General features: G+C 37.0%; 2 protein-coding genes across 2 annotated transcripts in view; both read left to right on the plus strand.

Moving 5' to 3' along the window:
- Positions 1 to 3,183: 3,183 nt before the first annotated feature.
- On the plus strand, positions 3,184 to 4,189 carry LOC117904024. The gene is made up of 4 exons (XM_034816556.1): positions 3,184 to 3,277; positions 3,349 to 3,433; positions 3,512 to 3,598; positions 4,125 to 4,189. The coding sequence occupies exons 1-4, from the start codon at positions 3,209 to 3,211 to the stop codon at positions 4,187 to 4,189; spliced, it is 306 nt and encodes a 101-aa protein (XP_034672447.1). The 5' UTR covers positions 3,184 to 3,208.
- A 69-nt stretch (positions 4,190 to 4,258) lies between these two features.
- Positions 4,259 to 25,619, plus strand: part of LOC117904516 — a 56,570-nt gene continuing 35,209 nt past the window's right edge. The window contains exons 1-2 of the mRNA XM_034817151.1: positions 4,259 to 4,411; positions 4,725 to 4,856. Coding sequence (XP_034673042.1) covers positions 4,317 to 4,411; positions 4,725 to 4,856 — 227 coding nt within the window. The 5' untranslated portion in view covers positions 4,259 to 4,316. The remainder of the gene's footprint in view (positions 4,412 to 4,724; positions 4,857 to 25,619) is intronic.

Consider the following 25,619-nt stretch of genomic DNA (forward strand, 5'->3'; position numbering starts at 1 on the left):
GACTATAACTGCAATATCCAATAAGGATTTGAGTTCCAGTCATTTTTTCGTAGGGTTGGCAACTTACCAAGTATGTATTTTTAATAGAAAGCCCAAAGTGTAATGTGTCAAAGGATGGGAGATGGATTATGCTTATTTATTGTGTTAAGGCGTTTAAACATCCAAATAAAAAAACAATAACTCATAGCATTAATTAATCATTAACAATAAATAAACGAGAGTTGTAGAGGACAAATTAAAAGGTTAGTGTTACCTAGGTGAGTCTTCATGCATGTGATCCAAACCATATCTTGAATAGGCATTGCACCTACTAGTCCTCACTTCTCTAGTCGATCAAGGTTATGCTATGAGAAGCTCTATTCATGACTGACTCCATTGTTGATTCTCATTTGAGGTGTTTCAAGCAACAAGAAACCATGGTGACACCATGCTAAGAATTAATCCTTGCCTCATCAACCTTGGTTTAACTAGAAGAGGGGAGTAAAATGAGATCCTATACAAACAGTGGTAATGCAACCTCAATTCTTACCTTGGAACTTAAAAAGTATTTGAAGAACTAAAACTTAAAAGAAATCAATGGAAAAAATAAACTAACATTAAATTGAAATTGCATAGAAATGAAATTGAAACTTTTGAATTCAAACTTAGACTAAAAATAATAACTTGCAAAAAAAAAAAAAAAAAAGGTGGAAAACTTGATACATTAAACATGCCTTAGAAATTGCACTAACTAAGCTAATCCTATTGAAAAGATTTCGAAAAGCTTCCAAGATTTCTTCCCACTTGTCCATTGTTGTTTTTGAATTTCTATGGTAGAAGTCAACTCTCCTCTCATTAGTGGCATTGCTTCCAAACTCTTGTAATCTTTTGGTGGCGTCTATGTAATCTTAATTGGTAGATCTTTGTAAAATCCAAAAAGGTGAATTGCTTGTGGATAGTGACTTGTGAAGGTAGCTTGAGTGGCATGGGTAGAGCCTTTTGGGAGAGTTTGATGCACTACCATGGAGGGAAGGATAGTTTTTCGCTTGTTGCTAAAAAACTAGCAACAAGCTATTGGATTGTTATGATAACTCAAACTCAATATTTATATGACTCTAAAGAGACTATTTTAGTGTGTTTGAAACACTCATGACAACCTTAATGCTTTATTTTGATGCTAGTACCTTAAAAAAATTCTTTCAATGCATTTAGTGATATTTTTGTAGGTTTACGGAATGTTAGGTATATCCCTAGCCTTCTTAACAATTCTAAACTCGTTTGAAATAATGGAGTCATTTTAAACCAAATTTTTTATCCATAAATTTCTAACATAAATTGGATCATTATTTGAGTTTCAAGTTTTTATTTTATTTTAAAAACTACTTAACTTGTTAATGAATCCAACGTATTAAGTCTTGTTTGATTAGGAGTTTACTTGCCTAGTGGAATATATATATATATATATAGAAACTAGTAAAATCATTCAAAATGAATTTTGATTTTTGACTTTCTAATGTTATTGAGTTTATGACTTTCTAGTACTTAAATCGATTTTTGAGTTTCAAAAAGTTTAAAAATTAATAAATTTTATGAGTCAAGTTTTTCATTACATATACACATCATTTTTAACATGTAAATGAGTTAAGTTTTTTATTACATGCACATATTTAGTACTCAATTACAAATACCAAAATTTTAGAATGATTTGATTTAATTTGTAATTAATTGAATCATTTTTTAATTCCAAATTATTCTTAGAAATTAAAAAATTAAGTAAAAAATTTAAATTATTAATTATACCTCAATTTAAAATCTATTTACCGAGTGAAAAAAATTCAAAAAATATAATTGTATATATATGAGAAACAATATAAGCTCATGACCCAGTTTATTGATTTTGGTCTATTATTTTTTGTAGTGATTAGATCTATTTTTTTTTTAGTTTCAAATTATTTTTAAAAATGATTAAACTCATTAATAAATTTAATTCAAAATGTCATTTGATTTTGAGTTTTTTTTTGTAATAAAAAATATATTAAAATATAATTATGTGCAAAAAAGATATAATAGAGTTATTATGGACCAATTTTTATCCATAAGTTTTAAATTATTTTTTAAAATGACTAGACTTGTTAATAAATTTTATATATCAAGCTTAATTTGAAGTTTATTTGTATAGTGAAAAAAAATCTAAAAAATATGGTTCTATATAAAGGATAAAGAATAGATTCATTCTAAACTAATTTTTATCTATAAGTTTCTAATATTAGTTGGTTCATTATTTGAGAAGTTATTTTTAAAAATCGCTAAGTTCGTTAATGAATTCAATGCATTAAGTCTTACTTGATTTTAAATTTATTTACCTAAAGAAAAAATTTATGAAAATAAGAGTACATGTAAAGAAGAAATTATCCAAGTCATTCAAAATAAATTTTGGTTTATGACTTTCTAATATTATTGAGTTTCACAACTTTCTAGTTAGTTAAATTAGTTTTTGAGTTTCAAATTATTTTTAAAGATTAGTCATTTTATATATCAAGTATAATTTGATGTGAAATTTATTTACTTAATGAAATTTTTGGAAAAGTTAAAAGAAATTAAAAAAAAAAACATGTAATTCAAAGGAGGATGATATTTAAATATTTTTTATATTAGTATTGGACCAGAGAGAAGAAAAATGACATTATGGTTCAATTTTATTTGATTTTAAAAATGATATTATGATTCAATTTTATTTGATTTTTATGATTTTTTTAATTTATTTTTATTTTTATTTTATTTTAAAAATTAATGAAAATAACTCCTACATATTCTATATAAATTGTTTTCTATTTAATTTAATTTTTTAAAAATAAAAAACAAATAACAACTGTCAAACAATACAATGAATTTTTTAATATTTAAAAATAATTCTTTATATTTTCTTTTTCTTGATTTTAAAAATTAGTTGTTCTTTATTTAATTTTATTTTCAAAAATTGAAAACAAGAAAGGATCCGTGGGTTTTTATTTTTTTTAAAAATAGATTTTTTGAAATTGTAAATACTTTAAATTTTATATTCTTTATTTTTTTAATTTTAAAAATAAAGAATATTTATTATTTTATTATTGGACATTAGAAAAGAAAAATATTTATTTGGTAAATAATTTGAGGAGTGCAGAGAAAATATTTTAACTATAGAGAAAATAGTTGGAGTAGAAATCGCACACTTCTACTGGGAGCCGGGAAGATGTCAGCAGTGGCTCTCCACCTCTCCTTCACCCTCCTCCATCCACATTCCACAAAACCCAATTATCCGGTAAGCTTCTCCTTCTCAATTCCAAAATCTTCATTCCCTTTTCTCTACTTATCGTTTTTTTCCCTGTACAGATTTTCAGGTCTCGTTCTCCTTCAACCAAAATCACTCTGGGCCTTGTGGTTTCCTCTCATTCTTCAATTTCAGGAAATGGACAAGGTTTGTGGTTCTCTTTCTCTCTTTTTCATCTGGGTTTTCTGTTTCATAGGTGTCTGCATCTTGGAATTTGATTGGCAGGCGCTTTTGATCCCGAGCTTAGGCCAGTGCTTGAACTGGCAACTGACTCTGAGTTGTTTGAACTTGAGAGGATCCTTTTGGCCCCAGGTATAATTTCTTTTAATCAACCTGTTTTATTTGGTCTCTGAAAGGGAAAAAGGAGGGAAAAAATTGAGTAAATTAAATGGTGTTAGGCATGGTGATTTTCCAAATTGCTTCGGCGAATGGGCATTGCAGTACCTGGAATCCAGGAGACTTAATGACTTTTGTAGTAATTTTTTTTCTTATATATATTTGGAAAAATAAGGGCACTTATGCTTTCTTTCCATTAGGAGGGGCACTTTTTTGGAAATGCATAAATTTTCTGAATGAGGGAAAGTGAAAATGGCCTAGGAAATATGTTTGGCAACATATTTTCAAAAGCTATTTTGAAACAATGTCCTGGAAATGGGTCATTTTCAAGAAATTTCAAAATATTATTTTTGGAGTTAAAAATAACAATGCAAGTAATTTAGAAGTAAAAATGACGTGAAAATGATTTCTGAATCTGTTCATTGTTTTCATTTAATAAAAAAGAAATTACATTTTACAAAAATGTCTTTTTCATTTCTGCTACCAAACTGGTACTTGCCAGTTGAAGTTAAATTTCTCTGCTTTCCATACATTCTCAGCAATCAAATGGTGGTGCAACTGTCTTGAACAGTAGTTCTGAGGTGATTTTGAAGTGTTATTTAATCTTTCAATGTGATGTTGAATTGTGCTCTTGTTCAGCTACTTCAGTCCTTTGTTAAAATCAATAACAAGGAGAGCTGATGTTGACTATGCCATGATTGAAGAAGACCTTGAAGAGAGAGAAGATTTTATTTCTAGTCTCGAGTCGAGATTCTTATTCCTTGCAGCTGATGCTCGGTCTACATTAAGGTTGTTGAATTACTTAGCCAATGATTGGCAGTTTTATTTTTCTTGCTTCAGTCTTGGCTTTGACTAAGTCAATGAGTGGGTATTAAGTTTAGCATAAAATTTAGATGGTAGAAGACTTTTTTTTTCCCTTAAGCAAATATTCCTATGTATTGTTAACATCTAAGTTCCAAGGTGAAAACTGATTCATGATTGTTTATTATGGTGCAAACTGGTAATCATATCCGTTTAAGTTTATTTTTTAAATGGATACTATGATCATAGTGTAAATTCATTTGACAACTTTCTGATTAGTTGCTTTCTACGTTCTTTGTAGGGGTTGGAGGCCTTCTTATAGAAATGTCCTGCTTGGTGTGCGAAAAAAATTAAATGTCCCTTGTTCAAGCAAATTGTCAACTGAAGACCTAGAAGTAGAGATTTTTCTTCATCTATTGCAGGACTACTCAAGGTACTTTTTATAATAAATTCTCTCAATTTTACAAGGTTCTTTGTATTATAATTGTTAAAGTAGTGGTTTTAAAGGTGATAACATAACACAAGTTGATTGACCCTTGGTTAAGGCCATTTGCAAGGCTTAAGGTATGGGTGAAAGCCTTTCAATTATTTATTTTTATTAAAAGAGTTTTCAATTAGTTAAATATAGGATCTAAATTACAGTTATATCTAAGCAGCCTATTTACTGAAAGCTGAAAATAATAGGTCAACTATTCCAACACTCCTCTCAAAGTTGGTGCAAAGATATTTTGTGTACCAAACTTATAAATAATCCGAAGAAAAATTGTACTCTAAATCTTTTAGTGAGCATATTAGCTAGCTGTTTAGAGGATGAAATATATGGAGTGCAAACTTGTCTCAAGTCCAAGTTTTGCTTGATGAAATGTCTATCCACTTCCACATATTTGGTCCAGTCATGATATTCTAGATTATGGGCTAAATTTATAGCTACTTTATTATTATACTATAACATCATTGGATTCTTCACTTCCACTTTCAAATCTGAGGGTGCTATTTCAGCCAAAGTAGGTCACCATTGATCCATGGCTTTGAATTTTGCCTTTGCATTAGAGCAAACAACCATTGGTTGTTTCTTACTTCTCTAGGTAACTAAATAGTAGTTGGCCACTTATCTACCATGGATCCAACTCAATTGACATTAGTATAAGCTTCCAACTTTAGCTCCTTGTCTTTATGAAATCAAAGTCCCATGCCTGGTGTCCCTTTCAAGTATTTGATGATTCTATAAAGTGCATCAAGGTATGATCTAAGTGGGGCACGCATAAACTGACTCACTACACTAACTGCATAGGCTATGTCTGGCCTTGCATGTGACAAGTAGATCAGTTTTCTGACCATTCATTGGTACATCACACAGTCAACCATTAGTTCTTCCCTTTTTTAATCCCAACTTGTAGTTGGGCTCTATCGGAGTATTAATGGGCTTGCAGTCAAGCATACCTGCCTCTTGGAGAAGATCTAGGGTTTATTTTTATTAAGAAATGAAGATCCTCAGCTTAGATCTAGTAACTTCAATTCCAAGAAAATCTTAGGTTCCCCAAGTTTTTGATTTCAAATTCTTTTGCTAATTAAATTTTTAATCCCATCATTTCTTCAATGTCATCACCACTGACAATAATGTCATTTGCGTATACAATTAGGGCAGTGACTCTTCCAATAGAGGACCTTTTTATGAATAAGGTGTGATCACCTTGACTTCCCGCCCCCCGCCCCTTGACATTAACTTAGTGAAATTGCCAAACCAAGTTCGCGTTGATTTCTTTAGACCATGAAGGGATTTTCTCAGCCTGAATACCTTATTTTTCTAAGATTTATGCTCATACACTGTTGGAACATCCATGTGGTATTCTTCAAAGTCTCCATGGAGGAAAGCATTCTTCACATCAAATTGATATAAAGACCAATCCTTATTTTCTGTCAAGGATAAAAGAATTCTGATCGTATACATTTTAGCCATTGGTTCAAATGTTTCATATACGATTGAGTGTACCCATTTGCCCCTAGCAGGATTTGTCCAAAACGCCATCAGCTTTGTACTTGACTGTAAAAGTCTATTTGCAGTCCACAGTCCTTCCTTCAATAAATCAACAACTTCCTAGGTCTGATATTTTTCCAGCTCTCTGATCTCCTTGTTCATGGTCTGCCTCCATGGTTTTGAGGTTAAAGCTTCTTGGACTAGATTCTCGACACTTCTCCTCAAGTTGGTGCATGGATATCTATCATGCCCAAGTTGCTTGTTAGATGTTCAAAAACTAGTTTATGAAGTCCCTTGATTAGGATGTCAGCTAGTTGTTGGGTTGTTGGAACAAATGGCGTACATATGATATCAACTTCAAGTTTTTCCTTTATGAAATGTTTATCAATCTCCACATGTTTAGTCCTATCATGCTGAACTAAATTATTTGTAATATTAATTGCAACTTTATTATTGCAATAAAGCTTCAAAGGGTCTAATAACAGGTTGTCTCAGCTCTTTCAGGACTTGCTTAAGCTACAACACTTCATAAACCCCATGTGCCATTGCTCTAAATTCTACCTTTGCACTTATCCAAGCCACCACACTATTTTTTACTCCTCCAAGTAACCAAATTTCCCCATATAAACGTGCAATACCCTGAGGTTGATCTCTTATTAGTTACTGAACAAGCCCAGTTTGCATCTGTGTATACTTCAACTCCTTGCTACTCATTCTTCTTAAAAAATAGTCTTTTTCCTAGTGTATTCTTCAAGTACCTTAAAATTCTATAAACTACTTCAAGATGTGCTTCAAAAGGTGAATGCATATATTGACTTACCATACTAACTGCAAAGAATATCCGGTTGAGTGTGAGATAGGCAAATCAACTTACCAACCAATTTTTGGTACCTTGTAGTCTCCACCGAAACCCTAATTTCTAGCTTTCCGAGCTTTTCATTAGGATTTATAGGGGTATCTAAAGGTCTACAACCACTCATTCCTATTTCCTATAGGAGATCAACTCAAGGCTCCAAGACCTTTAATTTCAAATTCAGTAGTTAGACACTTATTCAAATGATTCATCCCAACCATATTATCTCTGCTTAGAATAATGTCATCCACATAGACTATTAAAATTGTAACTTTACCTCCTAGAGAGTATTTTAGAAATAGGGTATGATCTGTTTGTCTCTGATAAAAACCTATTTTATTCATAAAGTGGGTGAGTCTCTCAAACCAAGTCCAAGGAGATTGCTTAAGGTCATATAAAGACTTCTATAGTTTACAAACCTTTGGGCCAACCCTTTTATCGAAGCTGGGAGTAGATCCATATACACTTCCTCCTTTAGGTCTCTATTGAGGAAAACATTTTTAACATCTAGTTGTTGTAGTGGCTAATCTGGATTTGCAGCAATTGATAAAAGAACTCTGATTGTATTTAATTTTGCAATGAGAAAAAAGGTTTCTGAGTAGTCAATCCCATATGTATGTGTAAATCCCTTGGCAACAAGGTGCGCCTTGTTGTACCTTTGTAGAGAGCCATCAAAATTATATTTGATAGTGAACACCCACTTGGAGCAAACAATAGTCTTCCTTTTAGGTCGAGCTACCACTTCCCAAGTCTTATTCTTCTCAAGGGTCCTCATTTCCTAAAAAACAGCCTCCTTCCACTCTGGAATTTTTAGAGCATCCTTTACATTCTTTGGAATTTCTACACTAGAAAGTTGAGAGGTAAATGCGACCATGGAAGATGACAAATTCTTATAAGACACAAAATTGGACATAGGATGTTGACTAAGACTTAACACCTTTTTGAAATGCAATAGGGACATCCAGATCACTAAGAGACTCTTCATGTTCAATATTGGAAGAAGAACATGGTTTAGATGAAGCCTTACCTTTCTCAAGTGGTGAGATTGGATCTGTTCTTGAGACAGATTCATGGCCTTGTTGTAAAGTAGGTTCCACCATTTTTTGAATATGATTTCTCCTTGAGTAGACACGAAGCTCTTGATTGTTTTTATTTGTATTTTCATTGAATTCAATAGTTTCATGATCTTGATCATGTGTTGGCATTAAGGTAGTTTGTCCAACATTTTCAATAGCTAAATCATTTGTTCCCAAAGTTTGTCTACTACCAACAGACTCATCAAGCACAGGTGGTTGTTTTTCTATTTTTTCTAGAGATTTTTCTAGAAAGTTTCCTGGAGTTTCTCATCACTATTGAACTAAGGCGGGTTGGAATAGTGGTTGGTCTAACTCAGACACCTCACTAGGAATGAAATCTACACTTTTATTCTCCCCCTGAGGATGATCATTTAAAATAGGGTCTAGTTTAAAAGAAAGTGACGTTCATTGTTATAAACATTCTTTTGGTATGTGGATCAAAGCATTTCTATCCTTTTTGTGTTGAAGAATATCTAACAAATATGCATTTGGATGCTCTAGGATCAAATTTTCCACGATTATGATTATGGACATGAATATATGTAGTGCAACAAAAATTTTCAAAGATAAATTCATTGAAATCCGTGAAGTAAGAAAACACATGTTGAAAAAACCAAGTGGAGTTTGATATTTTAAAACCCTAGTAGGCATCCTATTGATCAAATAGGTGGTGGTTAAAATAGCTTAACTCTAAAGATATTGAGAACTTTTGTTGAAAAGATGAGTGATCTAGCAACTTCCAACAACTTCTAAAAGATGTCTATTCTTTCTTTCTGCCACTCCATTTTTTTTAGGTGTATCAACACAAGAACTTTGATGCATTATACCATTTTCTGGAAAGTTGTTTCCCAACAATTGATTAAAGTATTCTGTTTCATTACCAGTTCTGAAAATTTGAATATTTTTGTTTGAAATTGTGTTTTGACCATTTTCTAAAAAATTTTAAACACTTGTACTACTTCTGATTTTTCTTTTAGCAAATACACCAAAGAAACCCTTATATGATCATTTATAAAGGTGATAAACCACTTCTTTTTTTTCCTGAAGAAGTGCTGACCCTAGAAGGTCCCTAAACATCATCATGTATTACAAAAAAGGGTTTAGACCCTTTATAGGGTTGTGAAGGAAAAAATGCATGATGATGCTTTGCAAGTTCACAAATTTCACAATGGAATGAAGATGGATCTTTATTAATAAACACCTTTTGAAATAAATGTTTCAAATATTGAAAATTGGGATGTCCTAACCTAAAATTCCATAACAACATTTTATTCTCACTAGTTACTAAAATAGATTCAAAACAAGTACTTTGAGCTTATCTACCTAGTTTGATTCGATCTTCAAAGAAATAAAGTCCTCCACTTTGTCTAGCATCACCAATCATCTTCCTCAAGTTTAAATCTTGGAATTCACATTGAGATGAGAAAAAATTAGCTTGACACTTTAAATGAGAGGTTAATTTACTGACAAACAATAAATTGCAAGACAAATTAAGAACATAAAGAACATTATGGAGTGTAAGAAGTAAGGAAAATTTGGTAGATCCTTTTCTAGCAAAAGTCGAAAGAGATCCATCTACTATTTTTATCTTTTTGTTTCCTACACAGGGACTATAAGAAAACAAATTTGAAGATTTGGTCATATGATCAATTGCACTAGAATCTATGATTATGGGCAATTTGAATCAAGGTGAACAAGGGTTGTGAGAAGATGATTACCTTTTTGGGACAAGGAACAAGAAGGGGATTGATTTAAAGAGACCTAACATTGAATAAGTTTGTACAGATGCTCTATTTGATCCTTAGTAAAAGGAGGTGTTTCTAAGGAAGGTTGCTGCCCATGTTCATTACTTCTGGCTTGGTAGGCACGACTCTTCCCGCTAGGTTTCTTCTTCTAGTTTGATGGCTTGTCATGAATCTTTTAGTGGGTGTCACAAGTATGCCAGGGTTTTGTATAGTGGTCACACCATGGTCTATCACCCTTTTTAGAATTCCTTTTTTCTCTTTCTTGATCAAACCCCTTACTAACAAGGGAAAAACTATCAAATTCTATTCTAGCCCTTGGTGACTCAAGGTTCATCATAATGGATCTTCTAGCATCATCTCTTCTAACTTCAGAAAAAACTTCTCGGAGAGATGGTAATGGTTTTTTCCATAGAATTCGACCTCTCACTTCATTAAGGTCTTTGTTCAGTCCCGACAAGAAAACAAAGACTGTCATTCTCTCCTCATTTCATGTACCTCGCACTATCCCTAGGGTTTTCCCCTACCTCTTCATAACACAAATCTAACTCATGCCATAAAATCAACATCTCGTTATAATACTCAGTCACACCACTATCCCCTTGTTTGGATTGCCACAACTTTGATTTTAAATCAAATATCAAGCAGAATTTTCTAGATTTGAGTAGGTTTCTCGGATTGCCTCCCACACTTCCTTGGCAGTTTTTATGAAGAGATAGGGCTTCCCTATTTTTGGCTCCATCAAGTTGATAAGCCAAGTTGTTATCATGGAATTTTCTGATCTCCATGCTGCTAACTTTGGATCATTTGTGGCTGGTTTCTTCACCTTACCAGTTAGGTGTCCAAGCATTCCTTTATCATCATCGATTGCTGGTTTCATAGTCTGGGTCCATTTTAAATAATTCTTACTATTCAATTTATGAACTGTTAATTGAATGGTAGAACTAAATGATGAGATATCGGGAGGCAACAGGATTTGTCTGGTCATCCTCTGTTGTAACTGAGGAGGATGAATTTTTGTTGGCCCCAGTCATAGTTGTCTTCACCATGGGAATTTTTTGATAAAGAGCCTATTGTCACAAGCTGATTCAAATGAGCCTCCCCATGGGCTTATATAGAGCCAGGAAGCTTCTGGAGACTCCTAGAGTGGGAAGAGTGTGGAAGGTTCTAGAGAAGCCTGGAAGAATCCACACAATTCTACACTATGGTGGAAGGCTTGAGAGGAGTCTAGGGCTTTCTAGAGAATTCCAAAAGTCTCTTGTATATACTTGTACCTAGAATGATGTAGGACATTCTAGAATAGTCTTGAGTTGTAAGGAACCCTCCAAGGTTCCAGAGAGTTCCATTGGTGCCTATAAATAGGTGAGGGCCTCATTTGGCCAAGGCACCAAGCAAGTGAGCTTCCAAGCACTTGTAAGGCTTCTTTGAGTAATAAAGAGTTTCCATTCTTTAAGGAGTTGCCTACTAAGCTTCTTAAGCTTTCGAGTTGCAAGTGTCTTAGCCGAGCAAGCTAAGCATTGGGGATCAAGGCTGACTTAGCAAGATCAAGCGTCTTGACTTGCCTAAGTGGCGCACGAGCTTAGTGAACGACTAAGTCCATGACAAGTAGTATCAGAGCGCGGTTACGAATTGGGCATAGCAAAGGAAGCATGTCGGGCTCCAACATGGATGAGACTAGTGAGCAAACCCGTGGGAGGGAGACCGAGCATATTGCACGGGGCCAAGGTAGGAAGGATAAGTCTCGTGATGCCTTAGCCAACATGGAGGCAATGCTAGCCAAGGTGGAGCTAGCCATGGCAGACACCCGGGAAGGGGTGGACTTGATCGAGCAAGGCATGGAGAAGGGATTAGAGGATCTGAGGGAACAGATCCAAGACCTTCGCGAGGGGGTGCTAGGCTCACAAGTTCAGTCGGTGTCACACGAGGAGTTCGTGTCCTTCCAAGACAAGGTCATGACCATGTTCGCTAGTGTAGAGTCAAGGATGGAGGCCTTGGCTGCACGCATGGATGCCCGAGACCAAGAGATTCATCAAGAGCTGGCTATCTACAAGACTGCGGTGTCAGCATGTCATGGCCACTCATGAGGCAACAAGAGTGGAGGTGCCCAAGCCACACACGTTCAGTGGCAAGAGGGATGCTAAGGAGCTGGATAACTTCTTGTGGCACATGGAACGTTACTTTGAGGCCATTGCATTAACGGATGAAGCCACTAAGGTACGCACCGCGACCCTTTACCTCATTGATAATGCTACTTTATGGTGGCGTCGACGGTTTGCCGACATAGAGAGAGGGACGTGCACCATAGACACATGGGATGCCTTTAAGAGAGAAATCAAGAGGCAATTCTATCCCGAAGATGTGGCTTACCTAGCAAGGAAGAGTTTGAAGCGTCTCAAGCACACGGGCTCGATCCGTGAGTATGTCAAAGAATTCTCTACTCTTATGCTTGAGATACCTAACATGGCCGAGGAGGAGCTATTGTTTAACTTCATGGATAACTTGCAAAGTTGGGCCGAGCAAGAATTGAGGAGACGTGGTGTCCAAGACCTAGCCACGACCATGGCAGTAGCTGAGTCCTTGGTGGATTATAGAAGGGGAGACTCCTCCAAGCCCAAGCCACCATCCAAGGGTAACCAGGCCAAAGGTGGGGGAGACAAGAGGTCGCAAGGCCACACTTCTAAGGAAGGCTCAAGCAAAGGCCCTAGTGGTAAGGATGGCAAAGGCAAGGACAAGCGGAAGGAGTTCACGCCCAGGACCAATTGCTTCCTATGTGATGGTCCACACTGGGCACGGGACTGCCCTAAGAGGAAAGCTCTAAATGCTATGATTGAGGAAAAGGAGCAGGAAGGCGATGCTAAAGTGAGATCGTTGCAGCTCCTAAATGCCCTTAAGGCCAAGCCGATGCCTAAGACGCCTCAAAGCAAAGGGCTGATGTATGTGGAGGCCCTTGTGAATGGGAAGGCCACCAAGGCCCTGGTGGATACAGGTGCCACTCATAACTTTGTCTCGGAGGATGAGGCAAGAAGACTGGAGCTCCAAGCATCCAAAGAAGGAGGATGGCTCAAGGCAGTCAATTCAGCTGCCAAGCCATCACATGGAGTAGCTCGCGGGGTGACCATGCACATCTGCGCATGGGAAGGAAGGGTCGACTTCACAGTGGCACCCATGGACGACTTCAAGATGGTGCTAAGAATGGACTTCCTACAGAAGGTCAAGGCCGTGCCACTACCTTTCCTACGCTCAATGGCTATCCTAGAGGAGGAAAAGCCATGCATGGTCCCTACGATCACTGAAGGTACGCTCAAGACCCCTATGCTATCCGCTATGCAAGTAAATAAGGGGTTAAAGAGGGAAGAGGTGACCTACCTCGCCACCCTAAAGGAAGAAAGGGATGATGGGTCGGGAGAACCCATGCCTAAGGAAATCGAGGGGGTCCTTGATGAGTTCAAGGACGTGATGCCCCCCGAGTTGCCCAAGAGACTTCCTCATAGGAGAGAGGAAGATCACAAGATTGAGTTGGAGCCGGGAGCCAAGCCCCCTGCTATGGGGCCATATAGGATGGCACCACCCAAGTTAGAGGAGCTAAGGAGACAACTTAAGGAATTGCTAGACGCGGGGTTCATCCAACCATCCAAGGCTCCCTATGGCGCGCCGGTCTTGTTTCAAAAGAAACACGATGGATCCCTACGGATGTGTATCGACTACCGGGCACTCAACAAGGTGACGGTGAAGAACAAGTATCCTATCCCGCTCATTGCTGACTTATTCGATCAACTTGGAAGGGCAAGGTACTTCACGAAGCTAGACTTAAGGTCAGGTTACTACCAAGTCAGGATTGTGGAGGGAGATGAGCCGAAGACTACATGTGTGACCAGGTACGGCTCGTATGAATTCTTAGTGATGCCTTTCGGACTCACCAACGCCCCAGCAACGTTCTGCACCCTCATGAACAAGATCTTCCACCCATACTTAGACAAGTTTGTGGTGGTATACTTGGATGACATAGTCATCTATAGTAACACTCTAAAGGAGCACGTAGAGCACCTGAGGAAGGTCTTTAAGATCTTGAGGCAGAACGAGCTATATGTGAAGAAGGAGAAATGCTCGTTTGCTAAGGAGGAAGTGAGCTTCCTAGGGCATCGCATCAGAGATGGCAAGCTGATGATGGATGATAGCAAGGTGAAAGCCATACAGGAATGGGATCCACCAACCAAGGTACCTCAACTCAGATCTTTCCTTGGTTTAGTTAATTACTACTGGCGGTTCATCAAGGGTTATTCGGCAAGGGTAGCTCCACTCACGGATCTTCTTAAGAAGAATAAGGCATGGGAATGGGACGAAAGGTGCCAACAAGCTTTTGAAGATCTGAAGAAGGCTGTGACTGAGGAGCCGGTGTTGGCACTACCCGACCACACCAAGGTCTTTGAGATACACACAGATGCCTCAGACTTCGCTATTGGGGGAGTACTTATGCAAGAAAGGCACCCAATCGCATTTGAGAGTCGCAAGCTAAACGACACGGAGAGGCGTTACACGGTGCAGGAAAAGGAGATGACTGCCATCATCCACTGCTTGCGCACTTGGAGGCATTATCTTCTGGGGTCTCACTTCATAGTGAAGACCGACAATGTTGCCACTAGCTACTTCCAGACACAGAAGAAGCTAAGTCCTAAACAAGCTAGGTGGTAAGACTTCCTGGCCGAGTTTGACTATACGCTGGAGTATAAGCCAGGAAGTGCTAATCATGTGGCTGACGCCCTAAGCCGCAAAGTCGAGCTAGCGTCCATGACGAGTCAGCCCCAAGGAGACATAATGGATCTTCTAAGGGAAGGACTGCAACATGATCCAGTGGCTAAAAGTCTCATCGCCCTGGCTCATGAAGGAAAGACCAAGCGGTTTTGGGTGGAGGACGACCTACTCTACACCAAGGGGAGACGACTCTACGTGCCTAAGTGGGGGAACATAAGGCGGAACCTGATTAAGGAGTGCCATGACACCAAGTGGGCTGGGCACCCTGGGCAACGACGCACGAGGGCACTACTCGAGTCGGCTTACTATTGGCCTCAGATACGAGATGAGGTTGAGGCCTATGTGAGGACTTGTCTTGTGTGCCAACAAGACAAGGTGGAGCAACGACAACCTAGAGGCCTGTTGGAGCCACTACCGATAGCAGAGCGCCCATGGGACAGCGTCACCATGGACTTCATCATCGGACTACCCAAGTCGGAGGACAGCGGCTCCATCATAGTGGTAGTAGACAGGTTCTCTAAGTATGCAACCTTCATAGCAACCCCGACTGACTGCACTGCGGAAGAGACGACGAGGCTATTCCTAAAGCACGTAGTCAAGTATTGGGGGTTGCCTAAGTTCATTATCAGTGATCGCGACCCGCGCTTCACTGGGAAGTTTTGGACGAAGCTCTTCAAGCTTATGGGTTCGGAGCTTCACTTCTCCACAAGCTTTCACCCATAGACGGATGGGCAGACCAAGAGGGTGAACGCTTTATTGGAGTTATACTTGAGGCACTTCGTGAGTGCCAACCAGAGGGATTGCGCTAAGTTGCTAGACATAGCCCAGTTCTCATACAATCTGCAAAGGAGTGAGGCAACCAATAAGAGCCCGTTCGAGCTAGCCACAGGGCAGCAACCGTTAACTCCTCACACTCTAACGATTGGCTATACAGGGAGAAGTCCAGCGGCTTTCAAGTTCGCGAAAGGGTGGCACGAGCAAGCTGACATAGCACGCTCATACTTGGACAAGGCCGCTAAGAAAATGAAGAAGTGGGCTGACAAGAAGCGACGGCACACGGAGTACAAGGTCGGAGACATGGTGCTTGTCAAGCTCCTTCCTCAACAATTCAAATCCCTAAGGCCAGTGCATAAGGGCCTTGTGAGGAGGTATGAAGGACCCTTCCCCATACTTGGGAAGGTCTGCAAGGTGTCCTATAGAGTCGAGCTGCCCCCGAGGTTGAAGATTCATCCTGTCTTCCACGCAAGCTACTTGAAACCCTACCACGGAGACAAGGATGATCCAAGCCGAGGGTTGTCTAAGAGGGCACCGACAGCGGTCGTGACCTCCTATGACAAGGAGATGGAACACATCATTGCAGACCGGGTCATCAGGAGACGAGGTGTACCTCCTGCTACGGAATACTTAGTGAAATGGAAGGGACTACCGGAGAGCGAGGCTAGCTGGGAGCCAGCAGGAGCCTTATGGCAGTTCCAGGAGCAAATTGAGCGGTTTCGGGCAGAAGGCGCGATGAGGACGTTTGCAGCTTAGGTGGGGGAGAGTGTCACAAGCTGATTCAAATGAGCCTCTCCATGGGCTTATATAGAGCCAGGAAGCTTCTGGAGACTCCTACAGTGGGAAAAGTGTGGAAGGTTCTAGAGAAGCCTGGAAGAATCCACACAATTCTACACTATGGTGGAAGGCTTGAGAGGAGTCTAGGGCTTTCTAGAGAATTCCAAAAGTCTCTTGTATATACTTGTACCTAGAATGATGTAGGACATTCTAGAATAGTCTTGAGTTGTAAGGAATCCTCCAAGGTTCCAGAGAGTTCCATTGGTGCATATAAATAGGTGAGGGCCTCATTTGGCCAAGGCACCAAGCAAGTGAGCTTCCAAGCACTTGTAAAGGCTTCTTTGAGTAATAAAGAACTTCCATTCTTTAAGGAGTTGCCTACTAAGCTTCTTAAGCTTTCGAGTCGCAAGTGTCTTAGCCGAGCATGCTAAGCATTGGGGATCAAGGCTGACTTAGCAAGATCAAGCGTCTTGACTTGCCTAAGTGCCGCACGAGCTTAGTGAACGACTAAGTCCGTGACACTTTGCTCTAATACCATATTGAGAAAGAATAAGGTAAAGAAAAATATGATATCTCATTCTCATTGATGATGATGAATATTTATATACAAACACATTTGAGTTCTACTATAATTCAAATTCTATCTCCCACTCTAATTCAAATTAATAATAGACCTCTACTCTAATTTAAACTCTATCTCCTACTCTAATTCAAAGTAATATTAAACTTCTACTCTAATTCAAACTCTATATTATAGTCTAATTCAAACTAATAATAAATAGATAAATAGTAAACTTTAAATTAAGGAGAAACATTCAAATAACAATATTCCTAGATTCTCGATAGATTCTAACTAGAAAATCTTGTGATCATGCCAATGAAACCCTAAGCTTGCCAAAATTGACTTAAGTTACCAAAAAGTGTCATTGAAAGTTGGATTGAGAATCAAAACCTCTACTTGCCATTATCTTTGCTTTTCTTATCATTTTACCTTCGAGTTTGTTTGAAATTCTGATGAATTGACTTACTCTTTCATTCTTATTTTTAGTTAATTTACATTGAACCAAGCAATTCTTAAGTGGATGCTTATGAAATGAAATGCAAATAGCTTATTTGTCAACTAGTAGGCCCTCTCTTGTTTAAGATCTACATTCTTCCTCAAATTTCTGGTTTAATTTTAAGTGGCAAAAACATTTCATTTCAAAAAATGAGGTATAGTGGAGAAAGTGCTTTGGAGAGTTGTTGACATGGAGAAAAGTCTGGTTCCATGGAGGGGCCGGGTTGGTCAATCTTTTGCATTGGTGGAAAAATTGGTCCTTTGTGGATGGTCTCCTGTGAGGAGGTGCTGGTGAATTTTTTGAAATTGTTTGACAAAATGGCTAGGGCTTAGGTCTGAGTTAAGAGTAGTGTGGAGATGGACTAAGGAAGCTATAATCTCGATTTCGTTATGTTAGGTGAGGAGGGCATCTTTGATTCGACCTTCATCATGTTGGATGCATTTAGTAGTTTTGTGGGTATGCCAATAGAGAGGCATGAAAAGGAAATTGCAACTGTGTTTAGAAAGTTGGAGGCTTTGAAAAATGGCAAAGCTTTGAATTTAATGAAAAGAGGAGATCCTCCTCTACGTTTCATTTCAACAAGGAACTTTGGAAGCTTAAGTGTTCGATTAATTATTGCCCTTCAAATGGGATGGAGAGGAGTCAGAAGAGTTGCAGAGAAATCCTACTTGTTTCTCCATGAAATTAATGATTTTGTTTTAGAATGTTAAAGGGGTTAATAAGAAAAGAAGCAGAAGATAATCAAGTCCCTCATCAGTTGCTGGTTGAGTGCCTTGGATTATTTGTTGTTGGTTGTGGTGAGTGCTATTGGCACCTCGAGGTTTGGGTCCTCATGGAAAGTGTAAAGGACTTGACCATGGAAAGTTCCTCCATTACAAAAACAAAAAGTCCCTCATCGGATCACGAAGGGTTGACTTAGTTTGCTTGCAAGAAACTAAGGAAAAGCTTATGGATGTTCAGTTGGTGAGAAGTTTAGAGGTGGGTGGGTGGTAGAAGCAAGTGGTTTAGTGGGAGGCATTTTGCTCTTTTGGGATAACAAAGTGTTTGATTTGATTGGGATGGAAGTGAGGGATTATGAAGGAACTATGAGGACGATTTTGTTTGGTGTTTCTTTGGGGTTAATAGTTTAGTCCAGAGGGTTAAGAGAGAGATTTTTAGTTAGAGTTGGGGGCTGTAAAGGGGTTGTGGGATGACCCGTGGTGTATAACAGGAGACTTCAATTGTGTAAGGTTTCCGGGTGAAAGAAGAGATTGTTTTGGGTTCTCCTTTGATATGAGGTGCTTCTCTAAGATTATTGAGGATTTGAATTTGTGGGATCTTCTGGTTGGCATGCCTTTTACATGGTGTGGGGCCAATCTAATCGATACACATTGAGGCTAGATCGTTTGTCGGTGTTAGAGGAGTGGGAGAATAATTTTTTTTGCCTCATCCAAAGAGTTTTACGAAGGTCAATTTTGGATCACTCCCCTATCATTTTAGATAGGGGTGTTGTGCAAAGGTGTTAAACGCCTTTTAGATTTGAAAATATGTCTTAAAATGGAAACCTTCAAAGATCTAGTGAGGGGCTGGTGGATGAGTTATAATTTCAGAGGGTTTTTTAGTTATATTCTGGCAACAAAGCTTAAGGCTCTAAAACTAGATCTTAAAAAATGGAACAAGGAGGTCTTTGGAAACGTCAACACTAGGAAGGAGGAGGCCTTATAATAAATTGGTTTTTAGGACTCTATGAAGAAGGAGGTTGTCCTCTTCGTTGAGGAGTCAAAGGTTGGAAGAGTGATGGTGGATGGGTATAGCAAGTGGGTAGCTTTGGAAGAAACTATGTGGAGGAAAAAATAAAGGGAATTGTAGTTAAGGGAAGGGGATGGAAATGCTAGGTTCTTCCATAAAATGGTCATTGTGCATAGTAGAAGGAATTTTTTAGCTAAGGTAAGAATAAATGGAGAGTGGAATTCTAAGGAGGTAGATATTAAGTAGGCAGTGAACAGAGCTTTCCAAAGTCTTTTATCTGAAGTAAGGGAGTGGAAACCTAATATCAATGGTTTAAGGTTTGCTTTGTTGGAGACTGTGGAGGCTAGGAGTTTGGAGTATCCGTTCTCAAAGGAAGGGGTTGCCTTGTCTAGCTTGAGTAGGGACAAAGCTCTACGGCTAGATCACTTTACCATGGCTTTACGGTAATTTAGGTTAGGATTTTGTTAAACAAGAGGTGATGAGTTTTTTCATAATACCTTCTTCAAAAAAGTTTTAATGCTACTTTTTTGGTTTGATCCCTAAGAAAGGTGGAGTAAAGGATTGGAAAGATTTTAGACCCATTAGTCTAGCGGGGGATTATGTAAGCTTTTATCAATGGTCTTAGCAAACAAGATTAAAAAAGTAATGGGAAAAGTGATGTCTTAACTACCAACATGCTTTTGTGAAAGGTAGGTAAATTTTGGATTTGGTTCCCATTACAAATGAGGTCATTGAAGATGAAGAGTGACATCAGTCGTATGATTTGTAAAATGGATATTGAGAAGATATATGATCACATTAATTAGGACTTCTAATGGTGGTTTTAGAGAAGATGAGATTCAGTAGAGATGGATCAATTGCATTAGATGGTGTATCCTTACTGAAAATTTGGGAAAGAAGGCGGATGGTGCTTAAGGTGAGTGAGAGATGGTTATGGGGTGGGTGTGTGGAAGGGTAAAGTTTGCTTCTCTATAGTCAATGGAAGGAAGAAGGGTCAAGTTTTGGAAAGATAAGAGGGAATGGTGACTCATCTTTGGAAGAATCTTTTCCATCTCTGTTCTCCATAGCCATAGACAAAGATGCATGGGTAGCGGACGTGTGGGAGCAATATGGGGAAAGGGGTTGATGGAGCCCTCATTTTTCTAGTCAATTCCATGATTAGGAGCTTGAATGATAGACTTTTTCTAGAAACTCCAAGCTAGCTCAGTCAGGAGAAAGGAGTATGACAATTTAGAGTGGAAGGAATCCAAGTGTGGCAAGTTCATTAAATCCTTCTACCCCTCTTTAGTCTAGAGAAGAAGTGAGCCTTTCCTTGTAAATTGTGTTTGGAATCCTTGGGTTTAAGTGAAGCTATGTTCTTTTGTGTGGGAAGCATCATGGGGCAGAATTTTAACGATTGAGCACCTGAAAAGGAGGGGATGAAGTATGCTGAACAGGTGCTACATGTGTAAAAAGGTGGACTCGGTTAATCATCTGCATCTCCATTGTCCTATAGCTAGTGTCTTGTGGCAATTGATTTTTGTTCTATTTGGTGTGGTTTGGTGATTCATTCTTCAATGAGTGGAACTTTGTTAAGCTGGCATAGTTTTGTTGTGGGCAAGAAGTGGCAAAAAGATGGAGGGCAAATCCAGTGTGCTTGTTTTGGACGCTATGGATGAAAAAAACAAAAATGCCTTTGAAGGTTTGGAAAAAAACAAAGCAAACAATTAAACTTTTGTTTTTGAATTCTTTTTTGGAATGTGATAAATTGTATGTAGATGTTAACTTTATGTCTATTGTAGACTTTGTAGATTGGATTAATTTAGAGTAAGGAGAGGGGTTTGTTTTTTGTCCCTTTCCTCTTTCTTCTACTTACCTATTCTTGGCATCAATTGTAAACTTCACATGTACTACTTTGTGCCTCTAGTTTAGGTGCTTCTCTTGGATTATTGAAGATGAAATGATTTTTTCTCGAGGAAAATGCATATGAATTACCTTCTTTAGCCTATATTTATGTTAGTATCTCTTTTGGATTTGATGTTAGAAATTAGTTAGTAAATGTGCAAAAATAAGACATTTTTGAGTCTTGACATCAATCCAAAGGAAGCAATGAAGATGACTTGAAGATCAGTGAACAACTGGTGATGAAATAAGGCATTTTGATACCTAATTTGACACAAACAATGAGGAATCGATACCTAGCGATAAAGGAGTGGATAAAGATGCAATGTCAAAATAAATTTCGATATAGGAGATGTTGTATTGGATTATTGAAGGCTGATGACAATTTGATATACCTTTCGGATATCGAGTTTCCATTGTGATACTTGTTGCTAGGTTCGACAATGGGTTAAACTTACTAGTGATCTAGGAAGCAACAATGGCTTTATCAAATGTTTATTTTGATACTAGACGATTAGAGAATATGGTTCGAGATTTATCGGATGCTATCAAACTATATTTTAATAGCAGCTCAAACTCATTGGAAGAGATCATGCACCATTTCGACATGTGGATTTGCATTTGAAAATGAAGATATACCAATTTTGGTATCAAGATATATCAAGAGGTATCAAATTTGCAATTTCGACACTGAAAGCTGAAGCAAAAAGAAGTTTCTTAATTGGATTGGTATTGAATTGTAATTATGGTATCAAAATGTTATGAGACTTGTAATAAATGTTGTTAGAACTGTTGTTTTCAGTTACTTAGATTCTCTTAGGATTAGTGTGGAGAAAATTATATTTCTCATTCATATCTTGAAAGTATACTACCCTAAAATTATATACAACAACAAAAAAGAAGGAATGAAAAGAATTGGAAACTATCCTATTAGAGATCCCTAGAAATTAGGGATTATATACACTAATAAATATTATAGTTGTAATATACAACTGTGTATATAGTTGTAATAATCTTCACATACAACTATGTATATGGCTGTAACAAATTGTAATATTCAACATTCCCCCTCAAGTTGGTGAATATATATTATCCATTCCCAACTTGATAATGATTTCTTAGAACTGGGTACTGACTAATCCTTTCATTAAGACGTCGACTAATTGACTTCCAATGGACACATGGTGTCCAAATTAAGCCACCATCCAACTTTTCCTTAATAAAATGTCTGTCTACTTCCACATGTTTGGTTCTATCATGTTGTACTGGGTTATGTGCAATGTTGATGTTTGTCTGCTTCCATATGTTTGAGTATAACCTTTGCCCCAACAAGCCTAGCTTTGTAACTCTTAAGAGGACCACCCGCTTTGTACTTTACTGTGAACACCCACTTGCATCCTACTAGACTCTTCTCTTTTGGTAACTCAACCACATCCAAAGTCCCATTCTTTTCAAGTGCTTCCAACTTGGCTCACGGCTTGTTTCCACTCCTTAATATTTAGTGCCTCGGACAAGGTCTTAGGTATAGATATGGTGTTTAGGTTGGTGAGAAAATTCTATGAGATGACGACAATCTTTCATAGGACACAAAAAGGGAAAGTGGATATAAAGGGTGTTGAGTACATGTTCTTGTGCCTTTTCTAACTGCAATGGGCAAATTTAGATCACTAGGATCAACAAAATTGGGAGAAATCTTAGAAGAAGATGGATCATTTACCTCATAGGAAGTGGTGGGTTTTGACTCTTGGACTTGCATAGGTTCAGTGATGGTTGCTTTCTTCTTTGAGTAAACCATAACGCCTTGTAGAACTAGGAACTTGTTTGCTTGAAGGTGGACTTGTTGGTTTAGGAATTTGTGAGTGCTTAAACACGGGCTCAAACATGGATGATTGTGATTGTGATTGTGAGGGTTTAAACATAGATGGAGGCAAGTCAAGGAAGAACAAATCTCCTAAATCCATATCTTCCATGAATGATATCTCCCCCTAAAGATAAGGATGGTTGAAGTAGCTTTCGTGTTCAATAAAGGATATATCAGAAGAGACATAAAATTGTCGAGTGGGTGGATGATAACATTTGTAACCCTTTTTAGTAGATGAATGCCCCATTAAAATGCACTTAATTTCTCTTGGATTTAGTTTCCTTCTGTTATGAGTGTGGACATGGACAAAAGAAATACAACCAAAAACCTTTGGAACAAGACCGGTAGATGTTGTACAGTTTGGGAAGATTTTGCAAAAATTTCTATTGGAATTTTGAACCCCAAAACTCTAGATAGCAACCGATTTATACAACGAGCAATAGTAAGTATTGCTTCCCCCCAATATGATTTAGGAACATTTTTTGGAACAAAAAAGGTCTTGTAACAGTAAGAAGATGACCATTTTTTTCTTTTAGCAACCCCATTTTGTTGGGGAGTACTAGCGTAAGAGGATTCATGGATAATACCTTCTTTTTGAAAATAAGGAGATAGGATTGAAGTAATCCTTTGCATTATTAAATCTAAACTTCTTGATTCCCACTCCAAATTGAGTTTTGACCGTTTTGTGGAAATTGGGAAATACAATACTCACATCCGATTTTTGTTTGAGAAGAAAGATCCAAGTTACTCGAGTGCAATCATCTGTGAATGAGACAAACCATCTAGAGCTTGAAGTATTAGGAATTGTGGCAGGACTCCGAATATCACTATGAACTAACACAAAAGGAATTGAATCTCTTTGGTTATTTATTGGGAGAGAAGCATGCTGATGCTTTGCAAGTTCACAAACATCACAATGTAATTTTTCTACATCAATTCCTTTGAACAATAAAGGAAGCATAATTTTAATAACGTTAAACAACGGATGTCCAAGATGACGATGATGAAACCAAATCTTATCATTTATTGTAGATGAGATTTCAAAAAGGAATGATAAGGATACCTAGTTCTTTGTTATTTTGACCAAATAGTAACTCAAGATAGTAAAAACCATCCTTTTCTCTAGCATGTCCAATCGTCTTTCCTAGATGGATAGAAAATCATATGACAATTTTGTTCTTTGGTAAGTTGATGAATGGAAACAAGATTGGTGGAAAACTTAGGTACATGTAGCATATTCTTTAAAACCATGGATTTATTCAAGTGAACTTCCCCTTAACTAGCCACAGTAGCTAGAGAGCCATCACTAGTGGCTTTTTTATTACTAGGACATGAGCTATAGGTAAGGATGAAAATATCGGTAAACATGGATATATCAGTATTTGGATTTTACGGATATGTCGGAAATATCGGTAAAACATCGGTGGATATTTTGACAAAAATATTGATGGGGTGGAAATTGTTCAAAATTCAAGTAAATGCTTGGAAAAACTTCAAAAAATGATAAAATAAGTAATAATACACATATTAAAGTTATTTTGTAAGTGTAATTGACATAAGTATGGTTAAAGATGATATTTATTTTAAGAAAAATTATCTGAAATTCCTTTGATAAATTTGTATTTCTTTATTTTAAAAATTATAAACTACTTTTATTAAAACGTGTTTTATTACATTTTAAATAAAAAATTTAATCGATTTATATAAAATATTTTATTTCTAAAATTTAATTATACATTTGTGGTGACAACTTTTTGCTATTAACATTAATTTATTTAAATAATTAAAATTATTAAAAATTAAATTATTAATTTATCTTATCAAATTAATTTAATTTATAAAATATTAGAACTTCATTAATTTTTTTTAATATTTTTTTAGCAATTTTTGAATAAATTTATATTTTTAATATTTTAAAGTAAAAACATTTAAAATTAAATGAAATTAAAATGATGAAATATAAAAATAAAAAAATAAAAAGAATTTAAAAGTGAATTGATAATATTTTTTTTTAAATATAATTGATAAGATAAATATGAAAAATAATTAAAAATAAAAGGATAATATAAAATAAAAGGGTAATATAAATTTAAAATAAAAGATAAATTAAAAAAAACATGGAAGACGATTTTTAAAAAACACGGATAAATATTAAAAAAAAAAATTAGCTATTTTTAATTGCCAATAAAATGATGATATTTTCAAAAAAAATTATCACTAATTTTTTCACCTTGCCAGCGTGTGTTTTCTAATACTGATAAATTAGCAATTTATCGGTACAAATTTGATATTTCAGTGATTTTTCCAATTTTTCGCCAAATTTTTTCTTCAATCGATTTTTGGTTGCCAATTTTGTTTCAACCTCTCCTGATATCCTATATTTTGGCAAAATGTCCCTACATTTTTGTCCATGGCTATAGGTACTAAACTTTTGTGAGGAATGAGTCATATGATCTATAGCATCCGAGTTGATGACCTAAGAGCCTAGGAAAGACATATCTGAGACACTAAGATTCTTCAAGGGGGAATACTTATCCGGCTGAGTGAGAGAGCAAGCACCACTAGGACTCTTAAGGGTTCCTAGGAGATTCTTCAATTTCTCAATCTCTTCCTTCTTAAGCTCAGTATGTTTATTGCCACCGGATTTCACCTTCTCTTGTAAAGGGTTTTCATTGATATGAGAGTTGGTGAAATACGCCTGAGTTCTTTGTTGTTCACCTTT

The sequence above is a fragment of the Vitis riparia genome, chromosome 17, assembly GCF_004353265.1.
Source record: "Vitis riparia cultivar Riparia Gloire de Montpellier isolate 1030 chromosome 17, EGFV_Vit.rip_1.0, whole genome shotgun sequence".
Classification (NCBI taxonomy): Eukaryota; Viridiplantae; Streptophyta; class Magnoliopsida; order Vitales; family Vitaceae; genus Vitis; species Vitis riparia.

Excerpts from the sequence above, each read along its gene's own strand:
- LOC117904024 (XM_034816556.1), top strand. The coding sequence starts at position 3,209 with ATGTCAGCAGTGGCTCTCCACCTCTCCTTCACCCTCCTCCATCCACAT. Across the intron at positions 3,278-3,348 it reads CCACAAAACCCAATTATCCG|ATTTTCAGGTCTCGTTCTCC; the intron begins GTAAGCTTCTCC and ends TTCCCTGTACAG. Across the intron at positions 3,434-3,511 it reads AATTTCAGGAAATGGACAAG|GCGCTTTTGATCCCGAGCTT; the intron begins GTTTGTGGTTCT and ends TTTGATTGGCAG.